At 40.4% G+C, this 22,469-nt stretch overlaps 1 protein-coding gene across 1 annotated transcript; it reads left to right on the forward strand.

The window, feature by feature from the left end:
• The first annotated feature begins 10,436 nt into the window (after positions 1-10,436).
• LOC137756526 (granzyme A-like) lies at positions 10,437-18,066 on the forward strand. Its single transcript, XM_068532800.1, has 5 exons — positions 10,437-10,529; positions 13,146-13,284; positions 15,040-15,181; positions 15,447-15,716; positions 17,559-18,066. Exons 1-5 carry the CDS (start codon positions 10,460-10,462, stop codon positions 17,718-17,720), a joined length of 783 nt encoding a protein of 260 aa, XP_068388901.1. The 5' UTR covers positions 10,437-10,459; the 3' UTR covers positions 17,721-18,066.
• Positions 18,067-22,469: the final 4,403 nt, after the last annotated feature.

Genomic DNA, 22,469 nt, shown 5'->3' on the forward strand with positions numbered 1-22,469 from the left:
CATTTCTTCTTCAAAGTAGAAAATTGAGGTAACCAAGTAAAGGTGGTTTTAACTTGACCTATCTGAAGAAACACCTCACAACCCTCTTAACCCCATGTACAAATGACAGCCTGTCTGAAATAAAATCAGCAATGAAAGAAATAACCTCCTGCCTTCACTCTTCCATGATTAGTGAAGACTGATTCATCACATGTTCTCTATCCATGGCAAGAAATGTCCCTTGAGAAAAAGTTCCCCAGTTCAGTGATTCTGATTCTCTGTTTTATTCAGAATTTGAGGACTGTCACTTTTGTGTTCATCCTTAAAAGGAAGTCAATCTCAGGGGAATTTAGAATATTCTTCTTTCTTCCAAATGAAACTCCAAAATATTTGTGGCCTTAGGAATTTAGAGCCTGATATTCTATTCCATGTTGGAATAAGGACAGAGATAAAGAGGGATTTTTCACTTCTTACTCTATGCTTCCATATAGTTTAACTTTTTACAAAAATTCTAATTATAAATACAGTGGGAAAGATGCAATGTGTGTTTTAGATAGTTGGAAAATTTGGAATTTGAGGTTAGAGATATTTCAGGGCAATTGTATCATTTATTAATTACAAGTAGACTAAAATTTCATAGACCAATAGGCCATGGTCCAACCAGTATCTTGATATGTATTTTGCCTTAGCTAATCAATTTATATATGCAAGTACTAAGCTTCATTCTATGTTATTCTTTTTTGGGGGGAGTATAATTGCTTTACAATGTTGTGTTAGTTTCTGCTGTACAACAAAGTGAATCAGCTGTATGTATACATATATCCCCTCCTTCTTGAGCCTCCCTTCCACCACCCTGATCCCACCCCTCTTGGTCATCACAGAGCGCCAAGCTGAGCTCCCTGTGCTATGCGGCTGCTTCCCACTAGCTATCTATTTTACACATGGCAGGGTATATATGTCAATGCCACTCTCACAGTTCGTCCCAGCCTCCCCATCCCCACTATGTCCACATGTCCATTCTCTACGTCTGCGTCTAGTTCTATGTTATTCTTAATAGATTGTGATATGTAATAAAGGAAAGTGGCTTTTTTATCACCTACAATTTGTATCTCATCTTTTTGTTGTGTTTTTCTCCACAGGGTTGATTTATAATAAACTCATTCTCTAATAATCCTGGGTGATTTATCCAATTTAATTCCTCAAACATTTCCTGAGGGCCCACCATGTACCAGGCATTACGTCCAGATTTATAAATACTAAGACATGACCACTGCCCTCAAAATATTTGAAGTCTAGTAGAAAACAAGGAGAAATCCATAAATAAGAGGACATCTGCTTCAGGTTCTGAAGAACACATAACAGAGTAAGGCTGTCTACTGTGTTGGGAAGGTGATGGGGGAAAAGATAAATAATATTTCACACTCCCAGCAGACCTCACAATTAGCCCTCAGAGCCTTCCTGCTGAGATCTTCCCTGTATTTAGACAGACCAATGAAAATTTCAGATTCCTGACTAGAACGCCACAGACATCACAACAGCCTGGTGGAAAGAATCACTGGTTCACAAGTCAGACACCAATTCCATCACTGGATAGTATAAGACCTTGAGCAGGGAATTAGTCTGTGCCTCCATTTTCACATCTGTAAACAGTAACATAAAAGGGTCTAATGGGAGGTGCCCCCAAAAATCTGAAGTTGAGTGGTCCCATCCTCCTAGTTCACACCTCCTAGGATGGCTGTCATCAAAAAACAGACAATAACAAGTGTTGGCGTGGATGTAGAGAAACCCTCCTACAACACTGATGGGAATGTGAAACGGCACAGACACTGTGGAAAAGTTTGGCTGTTCCTCAAAAGGTTAGACATAGTGTCAACATATGACCCAGCAATCCCACTCCTGGGCACATGAGAAAATCCATGTCCTCACAAAAGCTTGTATATGAATGTTTATAGCAACATCGTTCGTAATAACCAAAAAGTAGAAACAACCCAAAGTCTACAACTAATGAACAGATAAACAAAATGTGGTATGTCCATACAATGCAATATTATTCAGCCATGAAAGGAAATGAAGTACTGATACATGGTATCATGTATGAACATGGCTGAACACAGCTAAAGCTTGAAAACACTATTCTAAGTGAAAGAAGCCAGATAGAAAAGGCCACATGTATGATTCCATTTATAAGAAATGTCCAGAATAAGCAAATTTATTGACAGAAAGTAGATAGGTATTTGCCAAGGGGTAGAAGGAAGTGGGGGACAGGGAGTGGCTGCTAATGGTTATGGGGTTTCCTTTTTTGGAGTGATGAAAATCTTTGGGAATTAGATTACGGTTATGGGTGCACAACCTTGTGCATATACTAAAAATCATTGAATTGTACACTTCAAAATGGCCGGGTTTATGCTATGTGAATTATATCTCAATTAAAAAAAAAAAAAGAGCTGTCTGTCTTCTAAGACTGAAACTAGAAGCAGCAACTTTCAATGGGTGCACAGGGGTTACCCAAGCATCCCACCCAAAGGGAGGAGTTGTCAAGAGCCCACTAAATAGACTTGAGAAGAACAAGTCATACAGTATCTCCAAAGGGCATCCTAGAGATTGAGAAATAGCTGAAGAAAGCTATTCTGTAATCTAATCCTCTCTGTTATCACCAGTATGTCTAAGGAAAAGAGACAGGAGGGACAGACCACTTTCTGAAAAAGGAGAGATAATGAAGAATCATTTGTCAGTGTTTATTGTTTACGGTATGCTGATTCTGGAGGCCTGATGTCAGCTCCTTTGAGAGAGACAGCACTGGATCAGCAAGGCGAAAGTCTTACTGGAAGGAAATGTGATTTCAGATTCCGGGTAGGAGTTAGGGGAGTTATAAAATCCTATCTAACCAAGCAATCTTCAGCCTTCAAGCTGATGTGCCTTGCGAGGAGAGAAGATGTGCCCAGAGCAAGTGAAAAATGCTGTTCTTCTGTCACATGATAGTGTGCTAAATCTGCTCTCCATTTTAAACATTACTCTCCTCCAAGTTTGGGTACGTGGGTTAGGCCTCCAGAGCGTCAGCAAAGAGTAAACTGCAACATGGATTTTCAGGAGTGCCTCTCACCAACTCAAAGACATCAGCTCCAGCAATTCTGCATCCCTCCCCACCCCGCCACCTCATCCTCAATTTTTTCCATTTCCATAAGTATATAAGCATGCTTCTACCCTCCCCAGCTTAAAAATAGAAAACAAGACTCCTTCTCCAGGCATTTCCCCATTTCTCTGTTTTGCTCTATGTCAAAACTCCTCAAATGGGATGTCTATACTCTAATTTCTCTCCTTCCATTCTCTCTGAAACTGCAATATGGCTTTTGCCCCACACTCTACAGAAACGGCTCATCAAGGGCTTCATTTTGTTAAACCCAATGGTCAGTTTTCAGTCCCCTTTTACTTGCCTTCCCAGCAGGATTTGACACAGTGGAGCTCTTCCTCCTCTTTGAAATGCTCTCTTCACTTGGTTTCCAGCACGCCACCCTCTCCTGGCCCTCCTCCTACATCACAGGTCCCTCCTCCTCGGTCCCCATTGCTGGACCTCCTCTTCTCTTCTACCTCTTCATGCTGGGGTGACCCGCAGCTAAATCCCGGGACTTTTCTTATCCATCCTCACTCCCTCTCCCATGGCATTTAGGCTCTATGACTCTGGAGACGGTGTGCCATCTACACGCTGATAATTCCTAATCTGTCTTTAGCGCAGACATCTCCCTAACTCCAGGCTGCTAGAGCCAGCTGCCTTACTCTAAAGCTCCACTTGGGTGTCTAGAAGACATCTGAAGCACAACCTGTCTGGAGCAGACCTCATATCTTCCCTTCCAAACCTGCGTCAACTCTAGACTTCCCCGTTATTTCATGGCAGCTCCATCTTCCATTCTCCCTGTTGCTCAGACCAAATATTCTGGAATCTTTTTGACTCTTCTCTTTTTCTTTCATTGCACAACCATTCTGCAAGGGAATATTACCTGCCCTACCTTCAAAATATATCCAGAATCCGACTATATCTTGTGACCTCTGCTGCTACCTGCTGGGTCCAGCCCACCATCCTCTCCGTCCTAAATCACTGCAATCACCTCCTAACCTTCCCACTTCCTCCCTTGCCCCCATTCAGTCTGCTCCCTGCACGGCAGCCAAAGTGATCTTCTTCAGACACTTCAGCTCATGTCTCTCCCCTGCTCAAAGCCCAGCAATGGCTCCTGTTTCTCTTGGGGTCAAGGTCCCATGAGGCCCTCACAGTTTTGTCTCCAGCATTCCCCTGACTTCATTTCCTTCTGTGCTCCCCTCACTCTCTTCTCTTGAGCCATGCTGGCCTTCCTGCTCTTCCTCATACTCACCAGGAACCCACTTAGGGCTTTTCCCCTATTCCTGGAAAGTTCCCCCCGATATCTTCATGACTAGCACCCTACCATCCTCCAAATCTTTGCTAACGTGTCACCTTCTCAACACACCTTCCTAAATTTCCCTGCTTAAAATCTCATTGCACACACATCCAATTCATGCTCCCTCCCCCTTACCCTGATCTTTATTTATATAGTTGGCCCTTGAACAACAGCAAGGGTTAGGGGCACTGACCCTTTGGACAGCCGAAAATCCATGTATAACTTTATAGTTGGCCCTCCATATCCACAGTTCTGAATCTGCGGATTGAACCAACCTAGGATCAAGTAGCACTATAGTGCTTATTTAGTGGGAAAAAAAATCTACGTATAAGTGGACGCTCGAAGTTTAAACCCATGTTGTTCAAAGTACAGTGCCTGGAAGGCACACCCAGCAACCTCCACTCACTGAAACCCAGCGTGCATAAAGTCCATGCTGAAAGAACCCCAAGTGATCAAAACAGTGGTTTCAGAAACCCACACCCTGGCCTTGTATATTCACTGACTGTTGAGCTTAGAAGGGCCCCAAAGAGCACTTAGTCCAACTCTCTCCCTCACTGTGTAGAGAAGGATGCTGAAGTCTGGAGCAGTTCAGAAGCCTTACTTACAAGAAAATACTCTCTGAAATGTCAGTTTTCCTGCTCCTTCCCTCTCCAAGTCTAAATTATCTCTTCTTTAAAATATGTAGAAATACACATTTCTGTGTGTCCAATGAGACAATTCCAAATACTGAATGCTTGTTACCTACAAGGCACTCAGCCCTGAGCAATCTCCCCCACTGAGAACACTGAGACAACTTGTACAAAAATAACTGTGCTTTCTCTAAGCAGAAACCCAGCTACAGAAGCGATTCGTCTGCAGCCTTGACTGGCAGAGTAAGAAGAGCAGTGAACCTGGGACAGAGGTCCTGATCTTCACTCTGCCTCCGACTCACCCCAGGACCCCAGAAACCATTCAAGCTCTCTGGGCCTTGGTTTCCTCAATCTGTCACGAGCGGAGTGGACAAGAACATCACCCTGTTCCAAAAGTGTGTAAATAAAATATCCTCTAACAGAGGCCTTTCCACAGACATTGAGAACAGATCTGAACTTCCCACGGTGTACAAGGCCCTGCTCGAGCTGGAGTCTCTGCCTCACTCACTCCACTCTGGCTGTGCCAATATTCTTCTCTCAGTTCCACACACACACACACACGCACACACACACACACACACACACACACACGCACCAGGCTTTGTGCCCACCCACCTGCCTTCACACACACACTCTCACATACGTCCCCAACCCCACAGGCACTCACATTCACACCTGCACACACACTCACTCCCCACAAACTAGGTTTTCTCAGGTTGGCACCCTTTCATCCGGCAGGTCTGGGCTTTAATGTCAGCTGCTCATCTTCTCTGAGACAGACCGTCCCTTAGTAGTCTCCATTTTGGCACCCAATTTTTTTCTTTTATGTTACTTACAACAATCTAAAATCATTTCACATGTTTATAAATTTCTTCCTTAGTAGACTCTATGCTCCATAATGGCAAAGATTAAATCTGTTTTATTCACCTTTGCTTCTTATCCCCAGCATTTAGCACTGTGTCTGGCACCTGAGAGGCATTCAATAAATATTTATGTGATGTATCAATCAATATGATTCCAGGCCTTTTCCCCAATAGCTGATTCACTCCTCTATGACCATGGAAAGAGGACAGCAAATTCAAATACAAATGTATGTAACAGCATGCATTGCTCTCTTGAAAAATATCGATTCATTGAGTTATGTAGATTTTCCAAATGTTGACACATTCATTACACAGTATTTTTTAAAATACATTTGTTAATATCACTACCACCTCATTGGAAAAGTCCTTAAGTGTTTGGAAGATGTCAAGCTCATGATAGCAGACACAAATGTTCCCAAAATTCTAATTTTCACTTGAAAGCTCTAATTTTATCATTAGCAACACATTGCCAATTGTTTTCTCTAAAGTGACAGGCTCACTTCATTCATGTTTGAGAAAATGTCTGTCAAATACCCAAGTCTGAATAATCATATTTTGTCTGTTAGCATGCTTTCGAATAAAAATAGTATTCCATGAAAGAGACAGGTAAGTTCACAACTCAACCAATTGCACCAGTGCTTTTCCCCAAAGCAACCATCGTACTTTAATGTGTAACCAACGTGCTTCATGCATATTTTGCACAGTTCCCACATCACAGAGAATATTAAAGAGACATTTACTAGAGGGTAAAGATGTGTTAAATTTTTTTTTTAATTTTCCTGTTTCTACTGTCTCATCAAAGACATTCTTTTTTTTTTTTAATTTTTATTGACGTATGGTTGCTTTACAATGTTGTGTTAGCCTCCACTGCACAACAAAATGAATCAGCCATACACATGCAGATATCCCCTCCCTTTTGGACTTCCCTCCCATTTAGGTTACCACAGTGCATTAGGTAGCCTTCCCTATGCTATACAGTATGTTCCCATCAGTTGTCAAAGAAATTCTTAGTTGAAACTGGTTTTCTCTTCTGACAGTGTCTGACAATGAAGAATACAGTGACTACTAGTACAGTTTGGTTCTACTGCACTGATTTGTGCTAAGGCACCAGCAGTTTTATCCATCCTTCCCTTTGTGACATCAGTGAAAATGTCAACACAGATGAGAAAGCAACACCTTAGTGTTATTATGAAAATAATTTTAATCTTGCAGACCCCTGAAAAGGTTTCAGGAACCCCTAGGGGTTCACCAACCACACTTTGAGAACTACTGGCTTACAATATTGTAATGGCTCATTCACATCTGGAATAAATTAAAATTTTTCCCAAGAATGTAAATAAACAGCCTTAATACACAATTTTTAGAATTTATACTTTATAGTCAAAACATCTTGAAAAAGATGGTTAGAACGAACAAAGTTAGTGGGAAAGTTATTGGACACACACCTTTCAATTTCAAAACTTTCTACAAAGCCTCAGTAATCAAGATAGTGTGGCACTGGCATAAGGACATATGCCAATACTGTACTGACATAAGGACAGATAATGTTATAAATTGAGGGTCCAGAAATAAACTCTAACGTTTATGGCAAACTGATTTTTGACAAAGGGATCAAGACAATTCCTTGGGAAAGAATTGTCTTTTTAAGAAATAATTCTGGGTCTTCCCTGGTGGCGCACTGGTTGAGAATCTGCCTGCTAATGCAGGGCACACGGGTTCGAACCCTGGTCTGGGAGGATCCCACATGCCGCAGAGCAACTAAGCCCGTGAGCCACAACTCCAGAGCCTGTGCGTCTGGAGCCTGTGCTCCGCAACAAGAGAGGTCACGATAGTGAGAGGCCCGTGCACTGCGATGAAGAGTGGCCTCCGTTTGCCGCAACTAGAGAAAGCCCTCACACAGAAACGAAGACCCAACACAGCCATAAATAAATAAATAAATAAATAAATAAATAAATAGATAGATAGATAGATAGATAGATAGATAGATAATTCTGGGACAAATGAATATCCACATGCAAGAGAATGAAGTTGGACCCCTACCTCAAACCACACACAAAAATTAATTTGAACCAGACAAAATTTTAATTAAAAAGGTGACCTAAATGTAAGAACTAAAACTATAACAATCTTAGAAAAAAATCTAAGAGTAAATCTCTGTGATCTTGGGTTAGTCAGTGATTTTTCAGATGTGAAACTAAAGGCACAAGTGATAAAAGAGATGGATAAGTTGGACTTCATCAAAAGTTAAAACTTTTGTGCTTCCAAAAGACACCATCAAGAGAAATAAAAGACCACCCCCAGACCGGGAGAAAATATTTGGAAATCATTTATTTTTTAAGGGACTCATATCCAGAACATATAAAGAACACTTACAACTCAACAGTAAAAAGACAAATAAGTCAGTCAAAAAACAAGCAACATTTTTGAATAGCCATTTCTCCAAATAAGATATACGAATAGCTAGGAAGCACATGAAAAGAAACTCAACATTAGTCATTAGTCATTACAGAAATGCAAATCAAAACCACAATAAGAAACTGCTTCACACCCACTAGAATAGCAATTATAAAAAATAATACTAATAGCAAGTACTGGCAGTAATTTAGAAACCTGGAACCTTCATTGTTGATGGGAATGTAAAATGATGCAGCCACTTTGGAAAATAGTTTAGAAGTTCCTCAAGATGTTAAACATAGCTACAATATGACCCAGTAATCCTGCTCCTAGGTTTATGCCCACACCCCAAATGAAAATGTATGTCCACACAAAAATTTGTACATAAATGTTCATAGCAGCATTATTCATAATAGGTAAAAAGTAGAAACAACTCAAATGTATATCAGCTGCTGAAATGGTAAATAAAATGTGATATTTCCATATGATGGAATATTATTTGGCAATAAAAAGGAATAAAACACTAATACATGCTACAGTATGGATGAACCTCAAAAGCATTATGCTAAGTGAAAGAAGTCATTCACAAAAGACCACATATTATACGATTCCATTTATATGAAATGTCCAAAATTGGCAAATCTAAGGAGACAGAAAGTAGATTAGAGGTTGTCTAGGGCAGGGGAGTGGGGGAAGGAGGGTAATGCAGAGTGACTGCTAATGACCATGAGGCTTCTTCAGGGAATGATAAAAATGTACTAGAATCAGATTATGGTGATGGTTACACAACTCTAGAAATACACTTAAAGCCATTGAATTATACACTTCAAATGAGTGAACTTGATGGTATGTAAATTGTATCTCGGAAAACTGTTAAAAGTCAACATGAGTCTAGGAAAGGTAACCATAGTCACATAAAAAGAAACAGAATTATCAATGTTTCCTTTAGGACATTTTCAGTAGCTGTAGTCAATTAAAATTTGATTTTTTTGAAAGTCTGCACTAAAATTATTCACCAAAAACAGAAGCAGGGTATCCCACTGCTTTACTGAAAATGATTCATCTTTGATGCGCTAGCAATATCTGGGAAAAGGAAAGACAGGTGTCTCAGTAGGGCTTCCTTCCAAGGTCGTGTGATTTCTGAAAAAGCAGCTTCTGAGTCTGAAGTCATCAGGGTGTTAATTCTGGGGATGGCTGGTTAACACCAAACACCCTGATCGAACGTATGACCATATACATGTAATATAATAAAGACCACATCCTCAGCTCAGAACAAGAGCTACAGACTTCTAATAGAAAACATACTGAACACTGTTCCTTCAGGGACTGAGGATGATCCTTCTTAGAGTGAGATATTTTCCTTACCGGAAGGAAATAGCCATGTCTGACTCCCATTTTCCTTTCTTAGCTAAATCCAGAAGGAAGGAAGGAAGGATAGGAGGGAGAGACAGGAAGGGAGGAAGGAAGGAGCAACTCAGAGATACTTCCATATGTCTAAAGTTGTAAAATCAAATGACCAGGGGAAGCACAATCAGGGGACTGGAAAGAGGCAACCCTCCCTACCCCCCCAGCCTCTGTCCCCACCTGCCAAGCTCCAGACAGGGGCACAATAAGTTACCCTCCACAAAGTGGGGGAGGAAAATCCAGGCAGGAGCTTATGAATAAATAAGCCTCCATCCTATATTTCCACGTGCCCTTGGCTGATTAATCCTTACAAAATCCAAGCAGATGACTAGAAAGACACTTGGTTGGTGACCAACTTTTAGGTGACCAATTTTAAATCTCTGATTTAAGTCTTTAAAGAGCTTTCATTTGTGGATAGAAAAGATAATGTTGCTGCTGATGAAAACTAGAATCCTCGAAATCTCAGCTGAAACATTGGGAGTCTCTTCTTGTATACTATGTTCTGATGGCAAAGAGGGCCCATTGTCCCCATCCGCTCTGTAGAATTACAACCCTCTCCCCTCAGCAATCCTAGCCGAGGAAGGCATGCCCGCAGATAAGGAGCGATTACTCACTGTTCTCACCTGTGGTTTGTGGGTTTTTTTTTTTCCTAATACTCAACTTTGAAATTGGAAAGAAAGAAAAGAAAGGAAACCACATCCTTTGTACTCTCGATATATAAATAAGAGCCAGTAAGAACTGAAAACAGATGTTCACATTGATTGACGTGGGGACACCAGCCACAATGAAGAACTCCTCTACCTTTCTGGCAGCCACTCTCTCAATGGTCATTTTTCTCCTTCTAATTCCTGAAGGTAAGACTGATTCTTGTCATTTCCGTTATAGCAATTAAGCAAACTGGAGCAGAGTCTTTGGCGATATTAGCTAAGTGTACTAAGAGGAGATGTTTTTCTCACAAGCCTTAACATTCTTTCTTGGGTTCTACATATATCTTTATTTTAGAAGGAAAAACATCCTTCTTTCTTCTTTACAATTCCTTTACAAAAGATAATAGAACCACCAGTGCTGCCGACTTGTGGCCTGAAAACTGCCAGAAAGGACACTGTAAAAACAAGTAAACAAACAAACAAAAAGTTCTTAAGTTAGGAAAACAAATAGGACCTTTCAGGGAAGGAATAGTGATGCCTCAGCCTTTCTTGCTGCAGAAAATGCATAGATAGCTTTAATGACAAACTCGACTATACTTCAATAATTAATTAATAAATAAATAAATAAATAAATAATTTAAAAAAAAACAAACCCTGACCTAGACACACCCCCAAAATCAATCAGGAATGTTTCAAATATTTATCATTATTTCTCTAGGCTAGTGTGTCCTTGGGAATACATTAGGACATTGGGAGCATCCCCGCATCGGCTCTTTGGAAGTGCTATAGTATTTTGTATTAAGCTTACTCTTTGATGTACTAAGTAGTAACCAACTTGCCTGGTTTTGTGTGAGTTGCACATGCATCAGTTTGAAATGCTGTAAAAGTCATGGGATTATCACTAGAAGGGTAATAGCCCCTGGGTAGCTCTAGATGTTCCTTAAAAACTTTCTAGGCAGTGAAAACCACTCTGGGGCTAGGCTGAACTGTGCTGACAAGTGTGGAGCAACCATGGGTTTTCCCCACATTCTGGCAGCTTTTGGAGATGGAAGTGGTGGGCAGGGGCTGATGCAACAACCTATCTTACCAAAAATTCCCAAGGAAGTTCTCTGGTTTATCTTGCACCTAAAAGTTTTAGAAATAAGAAGGTGGCAGGGCATTAGAAACAAAAGGGTGGGCAGAGTACTATAAGTATGGCATAGCACGACTATGTTCAGGCATGTTAAATCCTCCACAACAGTGAAAACAGAGCAGATTTTAAAAATCCAATCATATCTTTTCTTCAAAGGAAACAACAAAATCAACTTACTCTTTGTTTCCTGTGGTCAGAGAGAGCAGTGTGGGTCCCTGAAAGGAACAGACACAGCAAAGCAAGACTTGATGCTCTGGACGGGAGGTCTCAATCCTTCTACACGTTAGAATCCTCTAGAGGGTTTTGAAACAATGCTGATATCCCAGCCCCAGTGATTTTAATTTATTGTGATTCTGGGTGGGAACCAAGAATTGCTAGTTTTAAAAGCTTCTCACCTGCTCTAAATCCTATTCCCGAATCCTAGGTTGTGGGATGTGGGGACTTTTTCTGTGGTGGTATGTGTGCTCACCAAACACAGGACTCTGCAAAACTAAGTATTATATTGAGTTTATGATTTCTGCAGCCCAGACGGTCCAAAGATGCATCTTTGAAATCCATCTATTCGTGATACACCTTAGGAAAATTGAGATGTAGGTGAAGTTCTCTTGGTTTCTCTAAGTTCCTTATCCTTTTACTTCTAGAGCCTAAGACTTCCCCTTCGCAACTCCCTTCTGGAAACGAGAGGCCTTCTGGACACCCACTCTCATCATTTACACCTCATTGTAAATCTGGCAATGAGTTAGCTTTAATAATGGAGTAACAGGCACTGTGCCCTATTGAAGGAAACCTGAGTCCCAGCCAATGGTCAGGAGAAATGTTTGGGGAGAATCCAAGAACATCTGGTGTAGGAAGATGGTGCTGAGAGTATATCACACGGGCACAAGATCCTCTCAACCAACATGTGTGGTTTGCCTCGTGCTTTGGTCTCACTGTTCGCTAATAGTGAATCTCTACTCTTGTTCTATCACCAAAGAAATTTGACTAAGGCAGAATTCTCTCCCTATAGCATCTTCTCTCCTCTCTTCATTGGAAAAGGGATTAGATTAAACCAAGTGGTTCAGTCTGGAGATTGAAGGGGAGCTTCAGGTGCAAAAGATATTATTCTCTCAACTTATGAATGAGAAGATTGCAAATTTCAATAAGCAAAAGTCTCACAATGACCAAAGAACTCAAGGGTAGGGTCACAGCTAAAAGGCACTAATATCAGTTTGTAAGCTGTGGGGTTTTGCAAGGGCTTGGGGCAAAAAGGGTGGTTTTCAAGCTTCTAAAAGCCACTCTGCTTCCCCAAATTAATACTTAGCCAGAAAGGGAGAGGTGTGGGGGATCATTCAAGGCTGTCATCATCACCAGCGGCTCCTGGTGCACCTGTTCCTGGTATAAACCCGTGCACAGTTGTCTGCCTTTGCAAGCCCTGAGGCCTGAGGTCAGCGGTTGGGACAGATTTCCAGCCTGATAATCCCTGGAACGGCCAACGGCGTGGTTTCTGTGGGTGAAAGAGCAGGACCTTCTCAGAAAGTCCAACAGGAATGGGATTTACATTCAGATATCTGAAATCCACATGAAGATGGGGAGGGTACTCTCATCTCCCCTCCTCTCTAAGTGGGAAATGCATGTCTAGTCTTAGAAACATGGCTTTAGGTAGAACTCTTTGGAGGGGTCACTGATATGACTTATCTTTTTCTTTTTAACAGATCTCTGTGTAAAAATTATTGGAGGAAATCAAGTGACTCCTCATTCAAGACCCTACATGGTGCTACTTCAAGGGAAAAATATCTGTGCCGGGGCTTTGATTGCAAAAGACTGGGTATTGACTGCAGCTCACTGTAACCTGTAAGTGCTTGGGTTTAAAAAACATTTGTGGAGATATTCTAACTTGGGGGAATATTAATGAAGAGAGTAAATACCACTAAAGCCACAGGATCTTTAGATCGCTTACCTCTTTGACAACTTGCTTTACCCCAAAAGGGAGTTGAGCCCAGACTCAGCCCCAAAGAATCAGACCAATGAGGAAGCAGCATCCAGAGCTCTTTCGGAAGATCTCTCCTAGAGCCACCCGGCTCAGGTGCTGCAAGTCTTTGCTGCTGGTCTTGATTTCATGATGGTGCGGAAGGGTGAAAATTTCAGTGTCCACTCAGGGACCTGAGCACCACTGTCAAGTAGAGAAAGCTTCTTTTGAATGCCTTCCTGTTTTTCTTATGAACTTCTCACGCCTTCAGCCATCTCTTAACCACCATCAACCACTGCTTTCAAACCTCTTCCAGAGCTGGTCTTTTCTCCGCTCCCTAAATCAAGCCTCTAAACCTGGGCTGTCTATTATGATAGCCACTATCATGTTGGCTATGTAAATTACCTATGGCTATATACATTTACATTAATTAAAGTTAAATCAAATTGCAAATTTAGGTCCTCAGTCTCACTGGCCACATTTCGAGTCCTCAGTAGCCTACACGGGGCTCCATATTGGACAGTGCAGATTTATAGAACATTTCATCATCAAAGTATAGTCTACTGAAAGCACTGTTCTAATGTCTTAAGTGAGACTAATATCAGCTGTGTAATGGAAAAAAAGCCATGTGATTATATGGTTGGTGTAGTTTATACACTAAGTTGTGAGTGATAATGGCCTTCATCATTAATGCATCAGAGAGTATCTTGATTTTATTAACCAAAATGAACCTTTAGCATGGAGTAATAAAAGGAAAGAATGCTGGGACCCTCCTGCAGACCACCATCCCCTCAAACACACACTCAATGCCATGCAAATAGGGTCTTCCACTAAGCAATCTATCTCTGAAAGTTTTCCCGTTTAAGTCTGCTGTTCTGTTACAAAGATATCTTCAGTGCATTAGTCTACAACTATCGAGTGTCTTTTGCTTTTGTCTCTAGACTACTGAGACCTCTGTTTTCCAGTCATCTGCAACCTGATTCTCTATTACAACTAAAGGAAGGCTGAGGGGACAGCAGTAAAACCCCAACAAAGATCCCAAGACTTGGCTTAGCTGCCATGGAATTCTCTTATCATTTGTTTTTCAATGAAACCTAGTTTAGCTTGTTATAAATAAGCTGCAGGTGATCATGATGATAATGGTAATGGGAAATTCATAAACAATTCACTTTTTATTCTTTAAAGTACACTTTTTTTTAATTAATTAATTTATTTATTTATTTATTTTTGGCTGTGTTGGGTCTTCGTTTCTGTGCGAGGGCTTTCTCTAGATGTGGCGAGCGGGGGCCACTCTTCATCGCGGTGCGCGGGCCTCTCACTGTCGTGGCCTCTCTTGTTGCGGAGCACAGGCTCCAGATGCGCAGGCTCAGTAGTTGTGGCTCACGGGCCTAGTTGCCCCGCGGCATGTGGGATCTTCCCAGATCAGGGCTCGAACCCGTGTCCCCTGCATTGGCAGGCAGACTCCCAACCACTGCGCCACCAGGGAAGCCCCTTAAGTACACATTTTTTTCTGAGCCACAAACAAGTATTTTCATAGCAAGCATATTTACAAATGGGGCAATGAAACTGATCAGCACATAATATGCTCAGCTTCTGATTTAAAGAGTAAACCAAATTAACGGTGTTGTGTCTGTTTTCAGGAACAGAAGATCCCAGATCGTTCTTGGGGCTCACTCAATAACCAAGAAAGAGCCTGAAAAACAGATCATGTTCGTTAAGAAAGAGTTTCCCTATCCATGCTATGACCAGGACACGCATGAGGGTGATCTTAAACTTCTAAAGGTACGAACCTTTGATCATACTTTTGATTGACTTAAAAGTCATAGAAGCTCCTATAGTCTGGCCACCTACATGGAAACCTTTCTCAGTGCTCCGATAACCACAGACCGTAGCTGCGTAAGGGGGTGGGAGTTGGGGGGGGGCGGTCCCTGAGGGTTGGGCTAGAATTTAAATAAAAATGTGAAATTTTTATTTTTTTTAATTCATTTTTATTGGATGAAATTCTTAATTATCTCATTCTGTTAACTTTTTGCTTGTCTTCCAACAGCTGAACAAAAAAGCAACAATTAATAAAAACGTGGCTATCCTTCCTCTCCCTAAATTGGGGGATGATGTGAAACCGGGAACTATGTGTCGAGTTGCAGGGTGGGGTATGTTTCACAATAATTCACCTCCGTCTGATATTTTGAGAGAGGTCAATGTCACCGTCATAGACAGAAAAATCTGCAACGATCAAAGGCACTATAATTATAACCCTGTGATTGGACTGAATATGATTTGTGCCGGAAGCCTCCAAGGTGGAAGAGACTCCTGCAGTGTAAGTAAAATAAGATCCCAAACTCTAGCTGTTGGGTTAAGTCATGCAGATGTAGAGAACGTGAAGTCACTCTTTGCCTTGTCATGACATTGGCTTCTACAGCGTCCTAGTGCTTTTAAAAAGAAGTTTGATAAACCTCCAGTCAAATTAATTAATGTTCTCAGCTCAGGTGAGTTGTTCATCATAAACCATGCTAGTGCCTGGGTTGAACTACTACATCTTCTTGATTTTATATCGAAAACCACTAAGAAGCTATTTTTTCTCATTTTTCATATTAACATATATAGATCTAAACTGAAAAATATATAACACTGAGGAGAGCTGAAGTCAGGGTTCCTCTAGGGCCTTCAGTACGTTTTCCCCATCTGAGCACCCCCCAAAATTCCTCTTCCATTTAACCAGGTAAGTCTGAAATGCCTGCATTCCCAAGACAGACTGAAGATCTCCGGGGTAAACCCCATAGCTTCCTAGAGCTGAGCTCAACCCCCGGAAACAACTTCCAAGAATGATCCATTCCAAAGTGCACACAAGCCTCCCTACCATATGCCCTGAGAAGGGCTGGGGCTGGGCTCTGCTTAAAGATAGGAGTAGAAGAACCCTTGACAAAGGTTTAAGCTCTGAGCACTGGTTTGTCACTTCTCACTTCACTGGATGGAGCTGAGCCCTCAGAGCCTTGCATTTGCAGAACTCTGTGTACAAGCCTCAGTAGCCCTTCATCCGGCACCACCCATCCTCCCTAAAGCCGGAAACAGCCAGTCTGGTCTCTAGACCTTAAACACATTTAAATATGCTGATTCTAAAGTTCCTTGAGAGAATACAAGGTCACATATTGGGTGGCTCACGCACAAGAATAAAGCATGATTTACAGCTAACTGAAGCCTCCCTCCTCGTGGAAACAGGCAGTTCCAAAGTGTTATCACTGACTTCCGGGAGCATCCATCTAGCATCAGATGCTCAAAGGAGACTCGGGAGGAAAAGCAAAGAATAATGTAAATTCCACGAGAGCAGTACTTTTTGTCTATTTTATTCACTGATTTAGTCCTGGTGTCTAGAAGACTACATGGCACATGGTAGATACTCCATAAATATTGACTAAATGAACGATGTTTGCTAGAGAAGAATGGCGTTTGTGGGAGTTTGAAGGAATTGACCTCCAAGGTCTAATTTTAATGTTCACTGATACTATATAGGGTGATAGACTGGCAGATTAATAACACAAGTTTTAAAATGTAATTTTCTCTTCAGTGATTACTGTATTGATGAGGTGAATTTTATTTTGAGTCTTTCACATTCCATACGCTCTTTAGAGATATTGTTGTATAACTTATTTCATTAAATGTTTCTTTCTCATTAAAAAAAAAAAGGAGACTCGAGGCAGCAATTTCTGTCTATTTGAGAAGGGGAAGGAAAAGGTTGCTTTGGTTTTGTTCCTTTGGGAAAACAATTCTCTGCTGGAGGAACTAGAAAACATGGCTTTTATTCTTTGCCTCAGTGGCCAATCTGCATTTGACTATTTTATCCCTTGAGTTATTAAACATTTTGAGAAAATGACAAACAGGAGAGTTTCTAAAGCAGAGAATTTGTCTCAAAGTTAGTGGATTACACAAACAATAATACAAGTTTCATTTCAATTTTCACTGCTTCACAAACAAGTCGAGAAAACCAATTTGAACATATTATTGAATATTCCCAAACATTTTGGTTTTTTAAGCACTAATTGTCAAGTAAGTCAAGGTTGGTCTTAACTTCACCTTAAGTGCTCCACATTAAATGGAATTTCTTCCATTCTGCTAGTGGTCATATTTGATGCTGGTCTTCATCATTCCTCTTGTTTTCCCCCAGGGAGATTCTGGAAGCCCTTTGATATGTGAAGGCATTTTCAGAGGCATCACTGCCTTTGGCCTTCCAGGGAAATGCGGAGACCCTCGAGGACCTGGCGTCTATATTCTTCTCTCAAAGAAACACCTCAGCTGGATAGCTAAGACTATGAAACATGCAGTTTAGATAACCGTATTTCATTTCATTTGCTGTTACTTCTTTTTTTTTAGTTTTTATTAGAGTATAGTTGACTTACAATGATGTATTAGTTTCAGGTATACAGCAAAGTGAATCAGTTATTCATATACATATATTCACTCCTTTTTTTTAGATTATTTTCCCATATAGGCCATTACAGAGTATTGAGTAGAGTTCCCTGTACTATACAGCAGATTCTTATTAGTTATCTGTTTTATATATAGTAGTGTGCATACATCAGTCCCAATCTCCCAATTTATCCCTCCCGCCCCTTATCCCCTGGTAACCATAAGTTTGTTTTCTACATCCATGACTCTACTTCTGTTTTGTAAATAAGTTCATTTGTACCTTTTTTTTTAAGATTCCACATATAAGCGATATCATATGATATTTGTCTTTCTGTGTCTGACTTACTTCACTCAGTACAAAAATCTCTAGGTCCATCCATGTTGCTGCAAATAGCATTATTTTGTTCCTTTTTATGGCTGAGTAATATTCCATTGTATATATGTACCACATCTTCTTTCTCCATTCCTCTGTTGTTGGACATTTAGGTTGCTTCCATGTCCTGGCTATTGTAAGCAGTGCTGCAATGAACACTGAGGTGCATGTATCTTTCTGAATTATGGTTTTCTCCGGGTATATGCCCACTGCTGTCATGTCTTAATTTTATCATAAATAAAATCAATTTGTATCACTGTACTTGTTGCTCTCCTATAACTTTAGCAGGCAGATCTCCACCAGCAAAGTGAACCAGAGTAATATAGAGACCTTGCGGATAATGCAAAGGAGAGATCAAGTGACCAATGTCACCTGTGTCATCCATGTGACAAGTGATATGCAAACTTGGCTTGAATTATTCTCTTCACTGATTCAGTGGGGCCCAGCAGGAGGGACACTAAGGTCAGTCTGTCTAGTAACAAGTACAGTGAAGGGCTCAGCAATTCTGCAAGAAACAGAAATGGCCAGTCTGGAGTGTTTGGATTAAAAGGAAATGTTTGCCCTTCAAAGGCCATTGTTCCACATCAACACCTGCTATTCAGATTTATATGTAAGAACCTGAGTCGATGGGAGAAGTAGAAACAGAAAACGCCTTACAGTATTTTCCAAAGGCAGGTGAGAAACAGAAATTAAAATTCTAGGGGATATTAATGAGGTACTTCGCTAGCCAAAAGAAAGATACAAGGAAAATCAGCCTCCTTTCTCAGTAGTTTGAATTTAAGCCGTGGATTATCTAGGTGATTTCCTGGTTCCCCTTGTCCTTGAGTCTGGGTAGGTCCAATCAACATGGTGGTTACAGTGACTGCCATCTCATACTAGGGAGTGAGTGTTGAATCGTGGCCTGAAATTTTCCTTTGGGAAAAAACTCAAGATATTTATTCAGCGTATTGAACTTAGTCAATAGTCATCAGCCCAGTAGCCACTTCAAGATGAGATTATGTGAGCAGATTCCTTTGATTTCCATCAGTTCCTTTTGGAATATAAATCTTATATTTGTGTGCATGTATGCATACATAAACATCTACATACACACACACACGGTGTATCCAAACTAAGAACATACAGCAACACTAAGAGACAGCTTCTTAAAACAAATGAAGGAACATAGCTTAAAGACTGACCAAAATACTGGTCCTTTGGTTTTCAACCATGGCTGCCCATTAGACTTACCAGGCTCTTTAAAATGACCAATGCTCAGGTCTCACCCTTAGAAATTTTTATTTAATTTGATGAGAACCAAGACAAAGTATTCTTTTTATAAGCTCCCCAATGATTTTAATATGCAGCTGGGGATGAGAACCCCTATATTAGAAAGTGAAGTCTCATGCTGATATCTAAAAGAGATGCTCTAAGAGGATATTTTAGATGCCTGCTATAATCCCTAATTAGGATTTTAATAGCAATAAGAGGATGGATGGAGTATTCCCTACTGGCAACATTTATTACAGATTTTGAAGTCCACTTAAAAAGAGTTGTATGAAACCCTTGTTCATTGCTGGTAGAAGTGTAAATTGGTAGAGCTTCTTAGGAAAAGTGGCAGTGTCTATTAAAACTGAATGAACACATATGCTATGACATAACAATTCTACTCCTGGGTATATACCAAACAGAAATGAGGGCTTTTCTCCACCAAATACGTGTTTGAGGATGTCCGTAGCAGCTTTATTCTTAAAAGTCAAAATTGAAAATAACTCAAATATCCATTCATAATAAAATGGATAAACAATTGTTGTATATACAATGGAATATTACACAGCAGTGAAAAAGACCAAACTACATGCCTGTGTCATGCATGAATGCAACAATATGAATTACTCTTACAAATCTAAGGTTGAGTAAAAGAAACCAGACCAAAAAAACAAAGAATATTTACGGTAGGATTACATTTATCTGAAGGTTGGCATAAGGCAAAACTAATTCATGGTGACCAAGGTCAGAATAATGGAGGACTATTGACTGAGTGGACACAAAGAAGTCTTTGGGGGTGAAAGAAATGTTCACATCTTGATCTGGATGATTTATTCATATGATCTTGATCTTATTCATAAATTAAAAACTCACTGAGCTATACACTTAAGATGTATGTGCTTTATGTGACTTATTAGTCAATAAAAAATTTATATTACAAAATTTTTGTAGCAGAGGCTTCTATTTTGTGTATTATCTGTAAGTTCATTTTTTTCTTTACTGAAACTATATTCCAGACTTCCACCAAAACTAACAGCAGTAAAAGATATATTGCTATTTTTCTTAAATGAGAGCCTTGTTCACACACCAGTATTAATTGAGAGAAGTGATCTTTTGTCATGTCATAATGCCGTGAGATTGTTAAGATAGAAGTAACCATATCAGAATGGTGGGGGACACTGGAAGTGGCCTCACCATTTTGCTCCTTTCCCTGCTAAACTTTTTCTTATAGTTTATACCTGGCTAAATAAGAAGAAGATCAAATGAAAGCCATTATCTTAAAGAAGAAGAGTGTGTATTGCAGGAATGTAGCATATTTGCAGCTTTTGGTGACCTAAAATTTTATAAGGTAAAAATTACTAGCACTACCAAGCAGATTTTCTGAGTCTAAAAACAGGGAAAAGAACAGAATGTACTGGCAACTTGTCAGGAGAGTCCTAACACCCCTTGTATTTACTATTCCACTTTTCAACTATCAAGGCTTTTATTTGGTTTTTTTTTTTTTTTTTTTTGAGGAGGGGTATTAAGGGAGTGTGTATGTATTGGTAAAAACCATTTATGACAAAGCAAATAAATTAATCAACATATGTTAGCTGACACATGCAAAACATTCCAAAGGACACCAAAAAATATAACATCTTGACAATAAAAAGCACGTCATCTTGTTTGAGCCTCATGACAACACCATGGAGAAGGCAAGGCCAATATCCCTCAACTCCTCAATTGAATTGTCCGGAAGAAATAAGCATGTTAAAACTTAAATAAACAAAGATTCACATAGTAATAAAAGATTTTTTTAAAACAACTAGAATAGTTATATTAACACAAAATAGGTGATACAGACTGATGCCAAGAGTTAAAGCCAGGTAACATCATTTCAAAACACTTCCTGGAGAGATCAGGACTTATGTGAAGGTGCAAAGCAAAAGAAGAGAGGAGCAGGAATTCCAGACTAGAAAGAAGAGGTCTAACAAAAGCATAAGGCAGGAAATCACAAGACTTAGCCCAGGGTTAACACAGGAGGGAGTGAGGATTAACATTAAAAAGATAGAACAGTGGCCTGACCAAGCTTAAAGAAACCTTAGCAGTTACCAAATCCAAATTCCTATTCTTGCAAATGTTGTGACAGACCCAAGGTCACTCAGTAAGTTTGTGGCAGAGCCATAACTGGTACAGGTCCCCAGCTTCAGGTTGTGGGCTCAGGACTCCGAGGTGGAGGCCTATGGGGTTAGGTAATGGGAGTCATTGGGAGTTTATGAGCAGGGGACTTGGAGGGTCAGCACAATGATATTAGAAATGTAACCCAGCAGGAATGTGGAGACCCATGAAGAATAAAGACAGGAAACCAGTTAGAAGGCAGTTACCACAAACTGGTCATCAGGTATGCAGGACATTACTAGGGTAAAACAAAAAACAGAGAACAAAGGGTAAACTGAATAACCAGGGGGATCCCTGAGTAATGAGACGACCAGGATAAGGATGACACCATGATAAGAGAAAAGGGAGTCCCACAGAAGTCCTCTTTTTGAGAGGAAGTAATATGAATGCTTAACATAGAGTAGCACTTTAATCAATGTTTTTCAAGTGAATAAGTTGTGTTTTTAATGTATTGAGTTTGAGCTAAAGACAAAGAAGTATCTCAGAAAAGAAATATCCAGAGACGGACAGAAGTATGAGGCTGGAGCTTGGGAGAAAAGTCGAGTGACAAAGAAGCGTTTAGAAATCTTTGCTGTAGATATTCTTGTGACTATAGCAGTGAAAATGCACCTCTAACGAGGAAAAGACAGAGAGAGAAGGAGAAGAAAAGGGGAGGAGGAGGAGGAAGTCAGAGAGAGAAGCATAGAGTCAAAGACAATGTCTGGGAAATGCAATGGAACGAGGCAGAGCAAATAAAGTAACCTGTGAAGGAAGGTCAGGAGAACAGGCATTCACCTCAGGAAAAGCACGTCATCTTGTTTGAGCCTCATGACAGCACCATGGAGAAGGCAAGGCCAGCATCATTATTCTCACATAGAAATGAGGAAGCTGAAGCTGAGAGGGGCTGAGTGA

This window comes from Eschrichtius robustus, chromosome 2 (assembly GCF_028021215.1).
Source record: "Eschrichtius robustus isolate mEscRob2 chromosome 2, mEscRob2.pri, whole genome shotgun sequence".
NCBI lineage: Eukaryota > Metazoa > Chordata > Mammalia > Artiodactyla > Eschrichtiidae > Eschrichtius > Eschrichtius robustus.